Source organism: Dama dama, chromosome 5, assembly GCF_033118175.1.
Source record: "Dama dama isolate Ldn47 chromosome 5, ASM3311817v1, whole genome shotgun sequence".
Classification (NCBI taxonomy): domain Eukaryota; kingdom Metazoa; phylum Chordata; class Mammalia; order Artiodactyla; family Cervidae; genus Dama; species Dama dama.
Window position 1 is genome coordinate 100,207,078 of NC_083685.1, and position 15,891 is coordinate 100,222,968.

At 47.6% G+C, this 15,891-nt stretch overlaps 1 protein-coding gene across 1 annotated transcript in view; it reads left to right on the plus strand.

The window, feature by feature from the left end:
* The first annotated feature begins 549 nt into the window (after positions 1-549).
* The window catches only part of DNAH9 (dynein axonemal heavy chain 9), a 290,174-nt gene continuing 274,832 nt past the window's right edge, over positions 550-15,891 (plus strand). Inside the window, exons 1-4 of the mRNA XM_061141084.1 lie at positions 550-966; positions 10,882-11,078; positions 13,159-13,317; positions 14,371-14,501. Of these exons, the coding sequence (XP_060997067.1) occupies positions 550-966; positions 10,882-11,078; positions 13,159-13,317; positions 14,371-14,501 (904 nt within the window). The remainder of the gene's footprint in view (positions 967-10,881; positions 11,079-13,158; positions 13,318-14,370; positions 14,502-15,891) is intronic.

The following is a 15,891-nucleotide window of genomic DNA, read 5'->3' on the forward strand; positions in this document are numbered from 1 at the left end:
TAAAATTAACTAAAATGAAACATCCAATTCCCCAGTAACACAGCACATTCTAAATGCTCAGTAGCCACATAAGCACTGTTATAAAACATTTCAGTTATCATGGAAAAGCTATAAAAACTTGGCCGAATTCCCTTACACTTGACATTGCTTTACCTTTGCATCACACATTTTGGGAGCAGGTGGGAGAACCATAATACTTTCAGTGACTGGAGACCTGTAAAGAATTTAATGTGACTTCAGCCAGCAACCTCCTTTAACAGCATTTATACCTTTGATCGCGCCTCCACGTACTTCATCAAAAAGCCATTGCCCTGGACAGTCACACGCGAGCACCTCGAATCCGCTAGATTAGACAGGAAACCAGCGCCTCGGATGGTCTCCTAGCAACAGAGACGCGACCCCGCCCCTTCCCCTGCCGAGCCTCTCCTACCTTATTGGCCTTGAGGGGGCGGGACCGGGAGTCAAGTGTCCAATAGGAGGGCAGTGGAGGAGGGAGTCCTGGCCGCGTCCCCGTCGCCCGGGAAACCGCGGCATCCTGGTTCGCGCGCGATGCCGAGCGCGGAGGAGCGGGCCGCGCAGGCTGAGGACAACGCGGACGGGGAGCCCGGCGCCGACCCACGGCTGCGACTCCTCGGGGCCTATGTGGCCCGGAGCCTGCGGCCGCCCGCGGGCGCCTGGGAGCGCTGCGCGGGCTCGGCCGATGCGGGGCAGCTGCTGCACGCCTTCCTGGGACAGGGGGCCGCTGAGGGTCCGCGACCGCTGCTGGTGGTGCAGCCCGGGCCTGGGGGCCTGGCGGTGCGCACGGAGCTGGACGCGGGACCCGAGGCCGGCCCATCTCGCGCTAAGGGGCTTTTTTTCCTGCGCACCAGGCCCGAGCCGCCGGGCCCCGGCAGCCTCCGCGGGGCAGTGCTGTGCGGGGATCTGCCCGCCGCGCCGCTGGAGCATCTGGCCGCGCTCTTCTCCGAGGTGAGAGTAGGCCCACCGCCCCGCGCCGGCCGCCGCTGGGGAGGGGGACGGGAGCAGGGGGCGGGGCCGGGGCGGGGCCGGAGAACCGGGGCGGGGCCTCGAGAGCCGATGAGAGCGGAGTTTGAGGAGCCGCGAGTAAAATAGGATGGGCGGGGCGATGTTGGAGGGGCGGAGCTGGCGGGAAACTGGGACCCTGGGCTGAGCTTGAAATGGAAGCTGGGGGAAATCTGAGCCAGGGTCGGGTCAGAGTCTTCAAGTCAGGGAGCTTGCTTCATTCCTGGTCTGGATTCAGGCCAAAGTCAAGGGGAGGCTGGAGTCGGAAGAGGGCCTGGATCCTGAGCTCTTTTTGAGGCGCTATCTCTGAATCCCCCCTATATAAACTGGCATCGCAAATGATAGGGAATCGTAGACCCAGGGGCATCTCCTATGGATGAAGGAAAAGAGTTAAAAAGAAGAGGTGGTTTGGTTTTGATTTTCATCTCATTCATGAATCGGAGGTCAGCCCTGTGCCCAGGTAAGCAGCTGGGACATCCAGTATATGAAATGCCCAGCAGGCATTTGGACGGGTCCGCCTGGAACACAGGGGTGGAAGATCTCCAGGGATTGGATTACGGGGGCTTCGGTGGCACCACAGCAGAAGACTCGAGAGGGCAGGGGTGCCTGGGAGAGACTCTTGGGACGTTTATAACTTTCTGGAATGTGAGTAAAAACTTTCCTGGAAGTGAAGTGGATGTGCCTCTGGAGGCTTGATCCCCTGCTGTATCATGTTCCCTGTGATAGGTACTGTGGGGAGCACCAAAGAAATATGACAAGATCCCACCTGTGGATGTCATTATATATATAAAATATTTAAAGCTAGTGGACTTACCAGGTGACACAGTGGTAAAGAATCCACCTGCCATTGTAGGAGATATGGGTTCAATCTCGATCGGGACGATCCCCTGGAAAAGGAAATGGCAATCCACTCCAGTATTCTTGCCTGGGAAATCCCATGGACAGAGGAGCCTGCCGGACTGCAGTCCATGGGATGGAAAATAGTCGGACACAACTGAGCAACTGAGCGCGTGCGTGCATGCATATATACACACACACACAAAGTTGGCCTCAGTGCTTGAACTGGGTCCTAGAGGCTCTCTGCTACATCAGGTGTTGGGCCTTTGGTTGCTCCATTAGGAAGCTGTGGGGAGCAGGAGTTCCAGAAAAGGGTCACGGATGACCAAGGAGCTCAAGGGGACTTGGGAAAACTAGATTGTTCAGTTGATATGGGAGGATTTCAATATTTTCTTAACCCAATGGCTTTATTGCTGTTTGTTTTCTGAACATTATCCATCCCTGCAGGAATCCAAGCTTGGTTCAAAATCCCTCTTGAACAGTGATGATGGGAAGAAGTGCATGAAAATGAATTCACTGTTATCAAAGGGGAAAGGGAGGAGGGATAAATTAGGAGTTTAGGATTAACAGATTAACTATATATAAAATAGATAACCACCAGGGACCTAATGTATGGCACATGGAACTATACTCAATATCTTATAATAACCTATAATAGAGAAGAATATAAAAAAGAATATATATATATATATATGTATATATATATATAGGCTTCCCAGGTGGTGCTAGTGGTAAAGAACCTGCTAGCCAATGCAGGAGACGTAAGAGACCTGGGTTCAATCCCTGGGTCGGAAAGATCCCCTGGAGGAGGGCATGGCAACCCACTCTAGTATTCTTGCCTGGAGAATTCCCATGGACAGGGGAGCCTGGCAGACTGCAGTCCATAGTGTCAACAAAGAGTCTGACATGACTGAAGCAACTTAGCATACATCCATGCATATGTGTGTGTGTGTGTGTGTGTGTGTGTGTGTGTGTGTGTGTGTGTGTAAACTTTGCTGTACACCAGAACAGAAACTAAAACAATATTGCAAGTCAACTATTCTTCAACAAAAAGAAAAAAAAAAGAAATAAGATAAACAAAATATAAAATAGATGAATAGATTTTTAATTTACAGAATAAAAAAGGTTTACTAATATGGAAAAAGAATTGCTGTTGGGTTTGTAGGACAGACAGATGCACATGGTCTGAGAGCCCTGCTTCACCTCCATTGCTGAACTGGCTCCTGAACAAGGAAAAGGATTAGGATAAACAGAGAGCAGGTCTGGGTATCAGACTGAACAAAGGTTCAGAGATGGAGCTACACCTAATGTATGTAGAGGACAGCGGGTCATGGCCAAGGAAATGCAGTCCAACTGGAAAAAGTAATTTTAAGAAACTTCAGACTCTTAGGGACTCGCCTGGCGGTCCAGCGGTTAAGACACCATGCTTCCAGTGCAGGCAGCACGGGTTCCATCCCTGCTTGGTGAACAAAGATCTTCCCATGCCACACAGCATGGCCAAAAAGTAATAAAAATAAAACACTTCAGACTCTTAAATGTTTGAGAATTTTCGTTGGTTCATTGAAAGAGGCTGGAAACAAACTGAATGTTCATCCTGAGGTACTGGGTGAACAAATTCAGGTCCATCTATAATTAAAGGGAACAATTGATATGGGACGGCCCTTAATTTTCTCTTTATTGTGAAAAAAGAACATTAAATTCACTCTCTCAACAATTTCCAAGTGTACAGTACAATAAGTTAACCTCATGCCCATCATTGTGCAAGAAATCTCCATCACCCACCCGTTCTGCAGGGCTAAAAATCTACAATCAAGAATAACTCCCACCTCCCCCACCCTCAGCCCCTGGCAGCCACATTCTATTTTCTGTGTCTGTTAACTCTCTAGGTACTTGACAGAAGTGAAATCAAGTAGTATTTGTCCTTATCTGACTGGCTTATTTCACTCAGCAGACTGTCCTCAAGGAGGTTCATTCTCAAGATAGCACTGTGATGGACTTGCCTTCCTTTTTAAAGCTGAGTAGTATCCCATTGTTTGTATATGTACATTTTCTTTATCCCATTCATCCATGGATGGACAATTAGGTTCCTTTCACCTCCTGGCTATTGTGGATAATGCTAAGATTTAAGTTTTTAAAGGTGCAGAAAGGTATGCTACCATTTCTGCTAAAAAGAGAAGGGAGGGAGCGAAGAAGAAACCTTTATTTACAGAGTAACCCCTAGGCAGGAGGAAATGGGTGACACAGGAGATACAGGGGTAGACTGAAGACTTGATTTCTACTGTAAAGCTTTTGTACTTATAAAAATTTGCACCATGTAAATGTGTTATCTGTTTTAAAAAATCTAAATAAAATAATATATTTTAAAAAATACCTCAGGCCTTTACTTGAATTTCTCAAAACCTCTTAACAGCAGTCCCTGGGCCATACAACCCACCCCTGTCCCGTCCACTTCTTTCACACTCCCCAAAGCCGATCCAGGGCTAATTCAGGATATTGCTCATCTCAGTCTCCTGAGCCCCTTCTCCCCTCCCAGCTGTCCTGCCCACTCTCATCTCCACCTTTGGCTATGAGCTCCCCTCTCCTAACACCTTCCCATAAAACAGCACTAAAGCCAAAACGTCCCGAAGCCATAAATTGTAACTTTGTTTTTGCCCCATTACACCAATACAAGGTAAAAGCAAATAACATCCAGGAAGTGTTTGGAGAAAGAAGTGAGGGAATATGGTAACCAGCCCTCCTGCTCCCCTTCTTCCTCCTCTCTGTCCCTTTATTCACTGTGGCCAGCCAGGTTTCCTTTCCTAGGGCTCTGGCACTCGGATACTGTGTTGGAAATTTGGGGTTTTGGAGGGGGAGTGTTGCCGACCTTTTCCAATCGGGTGTCCAGTCGGGTGGCCCTCCAACTGGGTCCTTCCCTCGTCCAGTGCCGGCTGGTGCCAAGTAAAGGAAAACAGGTTCAGCAGAAGTGGGAGAGGTGCGGCTCTGAAAAAGGCCACGTTCTCTCCAGGGGGGGACTGGGGTGTCTTGCAGGGCGCAGGGTGTACAGCGAGGGCGGGGCTGAGTGGGAGGAGCAGGCTTGCGCAGAGTCTCCTGCGTGGTTGGACGCATTGTGGGTGGCGGCCCTTGGCCATTTTGGACTTTTCTGGTTCCAGTAGTTTCTGTACTTTTCTCCCTGGCCATTTCTGGAGATTCTGCCTTAGTTCCTGTTAACTTGTTGTTGACTGGGGGATTTCTGCAGAAACTAACGCCTGGCCGGCAATTTTTATTTCAGCAGGCCAAAAATTAATTCTGTCATTTTACTCTCTGTGGGTTACTATATTCAGTATAGGCACACCTGTAAAGTCTTCTAATTTTTAATGTTGTCTTCAGTCCACTGTTCTGTGGAAGCAAAGGAGCGTTCTCCAGCACCGTGAGTTTCATTGTTACTTTCAGTATCAGAATCAATCATTAAGGTTTTTTGTTGGTCTGATGTTCACATCATGTGAATCAGAACTATACTCCGAAGAACTGCTATTTTCAGAGACACTATTATATATGTCGCTCAGACAGTCAGGGAACGTATATGCATTAAATTCGCAGAAAAAATTCCTCTTCACTCAAAATTTCGCCATGTGCCATGTTTGAAAATTTCACATTTAGAATATATACAAGGTTGGAACAAAGAACTAACAGAGCAAAATGTGAATGATAACGACATTCATAAGTTGTATCATGAACCCTTAATCAATTTTAAGCTCTAACAAATTCACTCGGTGATGTTAATTGTATCACTCTCTAAAAATATACTGATAGGTTTTTGGTCAATAATGTTTGGGTAACAAAAGACATATTAATACGTCTCTAGTCATTAATGTGTTAAGCAAGTACAGCTGTAGATGAATGGGTTGGGAGCCAGAAAGGGGAGGCTGTTGGTTGGTTTTCTGTAGAAGTGTGGGTCTGATCTCCCATGGTCTCAGCCTGCAATGGCTTGGAGCAGGGCTTGCGTCCCCAGCCAGAGACTGGGCTGGGTCGTGGCAGTGAAAGCCCCAGTGGTCAGTGACAAGGGCCCTGGCCCTCTGACTTTGCAGAAAAGAATTGCCACAAAGACTGTAAGTAGTGAAGCAAGTAAAGTATTTACTAAGAGGAAAAGAGTACAGTACAAGTGGATAGACACACGGGTGGACTCGGAGAGAGAGAGTCGCTGAGTCACACCCTCGTGGCAGTTTGAATTAACTTTTATGGGATATTTCTTCCAGGTTTCCCTTGGCCAGTTGTTTTGATTTGCCTGGTTCGCTGCCCATATTTGGTTTATCTCAGGATCCTCTCAAGTGTGTCCAAGCATCCCTTAGCCAAGATGGATTTTACTGAAAATGCATCCGGGTAGAACATCCCTTGGCATAACTCCCCTTTGGGCTCCAAGGAGCCTTCTCTGCGCATGTGAGGTCTGGGAAGTTGCCTGACTTCCGGAACAAGAAATGTGTGATCTATGCAGGGTCCAGCCTCCTCCCTTAATTGCCCTGCTGTTCTCATCTTGGAGTTTCAGTCCACAGGAAATGACTCTCCAATGGATTTACCCCCACTCTCCCAGGGCAGGGGGTGGGGGGCATCTACCTTCTGTCTCAGGTCCTTTTCCCGAGACAGGAGCATGGATTAGGAATCTGGGGGACCCAGGTTCCAATCCTTGTCCTGTCAAGTTCTGCAGTGTGATGTGAGCTCCCCTCTGTCAGGATCAACACACCTTGCAGGCTTGTCGTGAAATTCAAAATAATTTATCAAGACACTTGGAACAGAGTGTGTTAGCATCCCCAAATCCAAGTTCACACTCCTTGCCACATGGCAAGCTGATAGATCAAGAGAGAAGACATTGGGGCAAGGAATAGTGACTATTTAGAAAGCTGGCAGTTTGAGACGATGGAATGGCAGAACCATCTTTTCTGAGGGAGAATTTAGGCTTCTTTCTACTAAAAGGGGAGGGAGTGTGGCTGTTCATTGCAAACTTCTTTGTGCATGAATCCTTTATTCTTGCAGATGTCTAAGTGGGTCTGGTCACATTGTAAGCCTCCAACTGGACAATTATTATTCTCTGTTCTGCAGTTTTTTATTATACCTTGAAAGGTCAGGCTTGGGAGGCAGGGCCTTGTGAATGGACTGTCATGTGTATTTCTGGCTGTGGGCAACATCCTTTTATTAATACAAAGAGGCAGAGCCAACATGACTAAGACAGGCAACAAAGTACAAAGATAGAGTAAGAGGAACTGATCCCACGTAGAGTCAGGTTTCTTCTCTGTTATACTGGGCTTCCCAGGTGGTGCTCGTGGTAAAGAATCTGCCTGCCAGTGGAAGAGAGACAAGAGATGTGCATTCAGTCCTTGGGTCAGGAAGATTCCCTGGAGAAGGAAATGGCAACCCACTCCAGGATTCTTGCCTGGGAAATCCTCTGTCCAAGGGATTTTCCTCTGTGGGAAAGACTGGTGTCTCAAAGAGTTCAGTTCAGTTCAGTCGCTCTTTGCGACCCCATGAACTGCAGCATGCCAGGCCTCCCTGTCCATCACCAACTCCCTGAGTTCACCCAGACCCTTGTCCATCGAGTCGGTGATGCCATCCAACCATCTCATCCTCTGTCGTCCCCTTCTCCTCCTGCCCTCAATCTTTCCCAGCATCAAGATCTTTTCAAATGAGTAAGCTCTTCGCATCAGGTGGCCAAAGTATTGGAGTTTCAACTTCACCATAAATCCTTCCAATGAACACCCAGGACTGATCTCCTTTAGGATGGACCGGTTGGATCTCCTTCCAGTCCAAGGGACTCTCAAGAGTTTTCTCCAATGCCACAGTTCAAAAGCATCAATTCTTCAGCACTCAGCTTTCTTTATAGTCCAACTCTCACATCCATACATGACTACTGGAAAAACCATAGCCTTGACTAGATGGACATTTGTTGGCAAAGTAATGTCTCTGCCTTTTAATATGCTGTCTAGGATGGTCATAACTTTTCCCTCCAAGGAGTAAGCATCTTTTGATTTCATGGCTGCAATCACCATCTGCAGTGATTTTGGAGCCCAGAAAAATAAAATCAGCCACTGTTTCCGCATCTATATGCCATGAAGTGATGGACCAGATGCCATGATCTTAGTTTTCTGAATGTTGAGCTTTAAGCCAACTTTTTCACTCTCCTCTTTCACTTTCATCAAGAGGCTCTTTAATTCTTCACTTTCTGCCATAAGGGTGTTGCCATCTGCATATCTGAGATTATTGATATTTCTCCCGGCAATCTTGATTCCAGCTTGTGCTTCCTCCAGTCCAGCATTTCTCGAGATGTACTCTGCATATAAGTTAAATAAGCAGGGTGACAATATGCAGCCTTGACATACTCCTTTTCTTATTTGGAACCAGTCTGTCCTTTCATGTCCAGTTCTAACTGTTGCTTCCTGACCTGCATATAGGTTTCTCAAGAGGCAGGTCAGGTGGTCTGGTATTCCCATCTCTTTCAGAATTTTCCACAGTTTATTGTGATCCACACAGCCAAAGCCTTTGGCATAGTCAATAAAGCAGAAATAGATGTTTTTCTGGAACTTTCTTGCTTTTTCTATGACCCAGCGGATGTTGGTAACAAAGAGTTAGATGTGACTGAAAACAAGCTGTTACATTATTTGTAGCTTTTCCTTACAAATGACAAGAATTATTGTCACTCTACATCCCACTTAAAAGCATCCTCACTTCTCTGACCCCTCCTTGTCACCTGTTCTAACCCAAATCATCTCTTCCCAAGGACTCATCCCTTCTACCTCTGAGGCTGGAGGTGGGACAGGTAACCTTGCTCCTACTTGCTGCTTCTAGATTCAAGTCAAAAAGTATCCAGCTTGAAGCTGATGCCATTAGACAAAGCTACCCTCTCCCCTCATTGCTGTGTCATAAACTAATGGCACGGCCTTCATTTCCCTATGATTGGGCTCCCACACACTGTGACTTTCCGCAGCTTTGCTCCTGTATTAACACGTGGCTATATCAATGGATATTGGCCTTCCCTGGTGTCTCAGTGGTAAGGAATCTGCCTTCCAATGCAGGTGACAAGGGTTTGATCCCTGGTCCAGGAAAAACCCCAGAAGGAAATGGCAACCCACTCCAGTATTCTTGCCTGGAAAATCCCATGGACAGAGGAGCCTGGTGGGCTATAATCCATGGGTCAAAAGAAGAGTTGGACATGACTTAGCAACTGAGCGCACATGCGTACACACACACACACATGCACACACGTACACACACACACATATTACCCAAATACTGATATAATAAAATATTGTAATAAAGTCTAAACTGGCAATAAAGTAAGTAGATAAATAACTAAATAAAATGGCCTCTGAGACCACCTGTAGACAGAAGGTCATGCTTACCTGCATTTGTCCTGCTTTTTTTTTGCCCCTTGGCCTTTGTGACAATTTCAGTCACTCCTATTCACCCTGTGATGAGGAAGGGATTCCTGCCCTAGGGTTCTGGACATGGCTGAACACACAACACTGGACAGATGAGACGGCTCACAGGTGATTAACACAGATACAGTCCAGAGGAAGAGGACTCTGTGCCAGCCAGGGCCACATAGGGGTCGCACGTGGGAACAGAGTAAACGACCAGGAAGTGTGGCGGGCAAGCTTTGTACTCTCCAGAGGGTGTGGGGCCCACTGGTTCCTGAGGGATTGGCTTGGGGGGATATTCTATTGGCTGGCAAGGAACCAAAGCCCACTCCCCAGGATGAGAAACAGACATGCCTGGTGCCCTTGATAAACAGGGATATTGGATGATCAGGGGCCTTCTCTGCAGGAGCAGAATGGTCCGGAAACTTGTGTCTGGTTATTGCAGCTGCCCCCCACCCCCACCCCCAATTTTACCAGATGTCAAGGCAGTACATAACGTTTATTTCATAATGTTAGGCATTAGCTGTTAGGTCTTACCAGATAGGAACCTGCAAAAGGTTGTACATAGCTCTCTTGACATTTCTCAGAATAGTCTTCCTTTTTTAAAAAAAAATTTCTTTTTTATTGGGGTATAGTTGATTAGGGCTTCCCTGATAGCTCAGTTGGTAAAGAAACCGCATGCAATGCAGGAGACCCTGGTTCCATTCCTGGGTCAGGAAGATCCACTGGAGAAGGGAAAGGCTACTCACTCCAGTGTTCTTGGGCTTCCCTTGTGGCTCAGCTGGTAAACCACCTGCAGTGCAGGAGACCTGGGCTGGGAAGATCCCCTAGAGAAGGGAAAGGCTACCCACTCCAGTATTCTGGCCTAAAGAGTTCCATGGACTGTATAGTCCATAGGGTCGAAAAAAGTCAGGCAACTTTCACTTCATAACTGATTAACTGCTGAAGCTGAAGCTCCAATACTTTGACCACCTGATGTGACGAGCCAACTCATTGGAAAAGACCCTGATGCTGGGAAAGATTGAAGAAAAAAGGAGAAGCGGGTGGCAGAGGATGAAATGGTTGGATGGCATCACTGACTTAATGGATGTGAATCTGACCAAACTCTGAGAGCTAGTGAAGGACTGATTTAACAATATTGTGATAGTTTCAGGTGGACGGCAAAGGGACTCAGCCAGACATATACATGTATCTACTCTCCCTCAAGCTCCCTTCCCATCCAGGCTGCCACGTAACATTGAGCAGAGTTCCCTGTGCTAGACAGTAGGTGCTTGTCAGTGGTTATTGTTTAGCAGCTAAGTTGTGTCCAGCTCTTTTGACTCCATGGACTGTAGCCTGCCAGTCTCCTCCATGCATAGGATTTCCCAGGCAAGAGTACTGTAGTGAGTTGCCATTTCCTTCTCCAGGGGATCTTCCTGATGCAGGGATCAAACCTGTGTCTTCTACTTGGCAGGCAGATTCTTTACCACTGAGCCACCTGGGAAGCCCCCTTGTTGGTTATCGCTTCTTTTTTTTTGGTTATCCCTTCTAAATATAGGAGTGTGTACACATCGATCCCAAACTGCCTAACTTCCCCCCCCCCACCCCAGAATAGTCTTTCTTTAGGGTTTCAGAAGTTGTTTCCTGTGCACATCTGTTCCAGGTTGTCATCCCTGTCCTGGCCAATAAGAAGAACCACCTAGACTGGCCCCACGTGGTTTGTCAAGATGTCCAGCGGCATGCCTACAGCCTCCAGGGTGACCTTCTGGTTCTCCTTGAGCAAGCGAAGGGAAAAACCCTGCTGCCCCTTCCAGTCGGCTCAGAAAACGTGGGCTCTGAGGGTTCTGAAATTGAGGCCGCGTAAGTACCACCAGGCTGGCCATATGGGCCTCGGAGATAGGGGAGATGCCGGTTTATCGGAATGTTTTCTGTACGACTTTTCTGTCCCTGACTCTGCACGTCTCCTTCTTCTGCACACGAGCCCACTGTTGGCCAGCATCCTCGGACTGTGTGTTCTGTGCTGATTACCACCCTCGCCCCAGTACCCCCCACCCAAGTCTCTCAAGGCTATCACAGCAGCACGGCCTTCTTTCCGCTCAGAACTATCTGAGGACTGAGAGCAGCCACACTGATTCCAGCGCTTCCCTTATCAGGACAGTGTCTCATCGTTGGCAGAGACCCAGGTCCAGTCTGGGAGACAGCACGCCTCTTCCCAGCATTTACTCAGCACATCATGTCGCTGTCCAGACCCTCTACCAGCAGCAGCTGGAGAGTGTTTTCAGGTCCTGGGGACTTTGTTTTTCCCCCAAGTAGAAACAAATCGGCTTTGTCGAGGCTTAAGATCCTTGCCTTCTGTGACTGGAGAGGCATTAATCCCCATGGCTCTTCTCCTTATAGGAGCAATACCCACTGTCAGCTTCCACTTTCTATTCCAGCCCGAGCTATCTTTGCTTCTGTCCTGTGGAGATTTTCTGCTTTTTCTTTCGAGTCAGGCTATGTACCTAAAATAATATATATATTTTTAATCGTCTTCTAGTAAGCATTCTGTATGTTTGTGGCAACAGTCCACTTTCCTTCACGAGTTCAGTCTGCCACATTGCTGGGACTTTCCAAATGTGTTGTCTATTCAGGGCCCATGATTTGATCTGCAGAATGAGTAATGCATGGGATAGAAATATACTTTACAGTGAGTTTTTTCATATTGGAAGTAATTTGCTATGTATATAACTTGAAGCAATCCCAGTTAACTGGAAAACTTATCGTGGCTTCATAAAAATATATATTTTTCAAAATAAATACCTTCAAACGACCCTTCTTCTCTTCCTTTTCTCTTTGACTATAACAACATTCAGTGTGAATGTATAATCATTGTGGTGTTTGTCTCCTTTTGTTCAAATTTGATAATTTCCCAAGAGGCTGGATCGTATTACTGGGAGGTGAGTATCTTCTGCCTTTAATTCTGTCCATAATCACTTGTGCCATATCATTGCTCAGCAAATATGAACTTGATTAAATGAAGCAAAGGTGGGTTTCCGGCATGAAAAATGCAAATGACAGATTCTCTCTCACCTGTGTCCTGTTTTCTCGGCACGCCTGTGTGTGTGCTGAGTCACTTCAGTCATGTCCAACTCTTTGTGACGCCATGGACTGTAGCCCTCCAGGCCCCTTTGTCCATGGGATTCTGTAGGCAAGAATACTGGAGTGGGGTTGCCGTGCCCTCCTCCAGGGGATCTTCCCCACTCAGGGATTGAACCCCTGTCTCTTACATCTCCTGCATTGGCAGTGGGTTCTTTACCACTAGTGCCATGAATAACTGTCAGTTCAGACTGTATGAAAAGGCAACCAGAATGTATTTTTGATTTTTAATCCTTTCCAAACATCTCTAGTTTATTTAAAAGGTGTATGAGGGAGAACACATGGGAGTTCCATTCTCTACTGGAAAAGTGAGGACAAAGGATAGTAATGTTTGGACATCTGACAACTTGCCTGATGGAGGAGGAAGTAACCTGTTTCTTCTCGCTGAGGAGGTCAGAAATGAGACCAGATGAGGGACTGGCAGCGAGATGAACCTGGTCCCGGGTAGAGAGAAACTCTTTGCCAAGGAGAGCTGATCTTCCCCAAGAATGCATTGCCTTGTCAAGCAGGGAGCTGGCTGGCATTGGTGTGACTCAAACAAGGGTTGGGGCTTCCCTGGTGGCTCAGATGGTAAAGAATCCGCCTGCAGTATGAGAGACCCGCATTAGTCCCTGGGTCCTGAAGATCCCGTGGAGAAGGCCATGGCTACCTAATCCAGTATTCTTGCCTGGAGAATTCCACGGACAGAGGAGCCTGGCGAGCTACAGTCCATGGGGTCACAAAGTGTTGGACACAACTGAAGCGACATAGCACATAGAGTTAAGCTCTTCCCTGCATCCCAGGAGACTTGTTGTCTCTTTCGCAGCTTGGATTCTACGGACAAGTCCGTCATCTATGCCATTGAGTCTGCAGTGATCCAGTGGAGCCACCAAATCCAGCTCGTGCTCAAGAGAGAGTCTTCCCAGCCACTCCTCCAGGGGGAGAACCCTACCCCGAAGGTGGAGCTGGAGTTCTGGAGGAGCAGGTGGGCATAGACTGGGACCCTGGGAGCAGATGCCTCACAGTGGAAATGGGCTGGGGGAGGTGACTACTGAGTCCGGTCCCGCCCCCCAGGCATGTCTCATCAGCCCTAGAGCCAACAGTTTAGTGTCATTTGGGTCAAGGCAGCTCTTCTGTGTACTGGGAGGTGACACTTTTGCTGAGGTTCAGTGGTCATGCCTCATTTCTTGAGCTGCAGTCAGTTTATCTTCCGATGTTTCTTCAAAGGCTCTTTCAGCCACATGTAAAGTTAATGAACTCGCTTATGTATTTTCTTCTACTTGTCTGCTCCCTCTCCTTGGACAGTCAATATGCACACTTTTTTTTTTCTTTTTCTAGGATTTAGAGAAAGAGAGGGGTTTTGGCAGTACACTGCTGAACACTGTCTCTTAGGTTCTAGGCGGTCATTAAGAGGGCTGAAAGTCCATCACCCATGGTGTCCCAGCCCTACAGGTTCCAGAAAGACCTAATTATCCCCCTTCTTCTTCCCCATTTCCCTGCTCCTATTTATCACTGTGCTGGTTAATCTTCTACTCTAAAGGAGACAGACAGACTGATGTGTGAGGGGGGACCTCCCTGTCCTTACATGTCACGTGACCAAGGATACCAGTAGGCTCCAGCCCTATTTGCGTCCCATGCTGAGATGCCCCATCCTCTTGCCTAGGTTCCTGACCACTCTGCTGACCTACTGTGGGGCCCTTCTCCAGCAGCCTTGCACTGACAACACCTCTCTCACCCCACCCAAAACCTCACTGTGAGAGCTAATGACCTCCAGCTGCTGAGCTTCTGAGCTACCAGATGGTCAGCAGTGTTCCCTGCTGTTACCTCCTGCAGCTGCTCCTTTGAACCTGTGTCCAGACTGAGGCTCTTGCCTTCACTATTCTGGGAACAGAGGCCCCAGCTCTTTGGACTAGAGCATGGCCTCTGCAGAAGCATCCCGAGGCAGACCCCCTCTCTCGGTCTATCTGAAGGCTGGTCATGGCGGCATGACTGTGTTCCCTGACGTTCTTGTGGACTGACGCGTCTCCTGGTATTGCAGGTATGAAGACCTGAAATCCATTTATAATCAGCTGAGAACAATAAAGAGGAGGGGCATGGCGGGACTTCTGGACAAGTTTCAGAGCAGTTACTTTCCAGCTTTCCAAGCCATGTTCCGAGACATTGGAGCAGGTGAGGATCCACAAGTATTTTCATACACTGACTCAACTTTGTTATTTAGTGCCAGGTTATCTTCCTGTCTGATTTCAGCAGCTTCCAGTCCTCCCACCCCTCCAACCTGAGATGGTCTAGCACATCGGCAAGAATACCAAACCTAGAAGCAGGAAAGTAGCCACCCTGTGCTCTATTTGCATTTCCAGAGCTTTGTGACCCTGGCAGAGTCACCTAACCTCTCTGAGCTTTTGCGTGTACTCTGCTTATAGTGCATACGCTTGCCACCTGCTTACCTGGGCTGCTGGGGGAGGATGTAAGTGTGAGTTCCTTACTGACTGTAAATCATAATCCCTCATCTTTGAAATTCATGTCCTTCCACCTCCAGCTCCTTGGGAAGTCTCTGTTCCATTTCTAGCTCCATTCTGCTTTTTCTGTTCCTACTTGTGTCAGATGGGACTGCAGTTTCCTGGTGTTCTGAGCACCAGACAAGATCGGCCCTTGTCCAAACTGCGAATCCAGCAGAGTCTTGTACTTAGAAGTAGGTAAATCCTTTCAGGGCTCCTCTCCCCTTATCAATGCACGTCGCTTCTCTCTCCTCTCAAACCTCCTCCCGGCTCTCAGGGATTGTAGGTTGAAATGTGCTTCTAAAGGTGTTTGCAATTTCATGTTATTTAAGGTTAACCTCAGCAGTGATTTTCAAATGCTTTTTCTCTGATCAGAACTCTTTCTTTAAATGCAGTCTTCTGTGTCAGTCCAGAATGTAAAACTTGCCAAGGTGTGTCCAGACCCATTGGTGGATCCCTGCCCCACCTTCTCCTCCTTATGGTGTGGGGTTTGGAAACCATGCAGATGAAGGAATAAAAGTACCAGTGGTACTTTTGCTTGTAAAGTACTTGTGCTTTATAACATAGAATAGCTGGCTTAAGGAGCTGGTCTCTGAGGTCCTTCCGGACCCTAATTTCTCATCCCAGAGGCCCTCTGTCAGCACCTAGAGCTAGCTTGGAATGGGGTTCCTATTGGGGCCCCAGTTTATTGCTTCTCTGAGAGGTTTTGTGTCTTGGAGCAATCAAATGTTGTTCCCAATTTATACTCCAATTCAAATGAGGTAGTGTCCCCAGAAATGATCTGTGTACCACTGTTAGTAAGAGAGATGGTTGGGGTAGATGTCTGGGCAGGTGTATTTTATTTTTTATATTTTAAGTTTAATTTAATTAATATATTTTTTTAAATTGGAAGATAATTGCTTTACAATGTTGTGTTAGTTTCTGCTGCACAACGACATGAATCAGCTGTATGTACACATACACCTCCTCCCTCCTTATCCTCCTCCCCGTCCCACCCCTCTAGGTCTGCGATGAGCACCCAGCTGAGTTCCCTGTGCTAGACAGCAGATTCCCACTATTTGTTT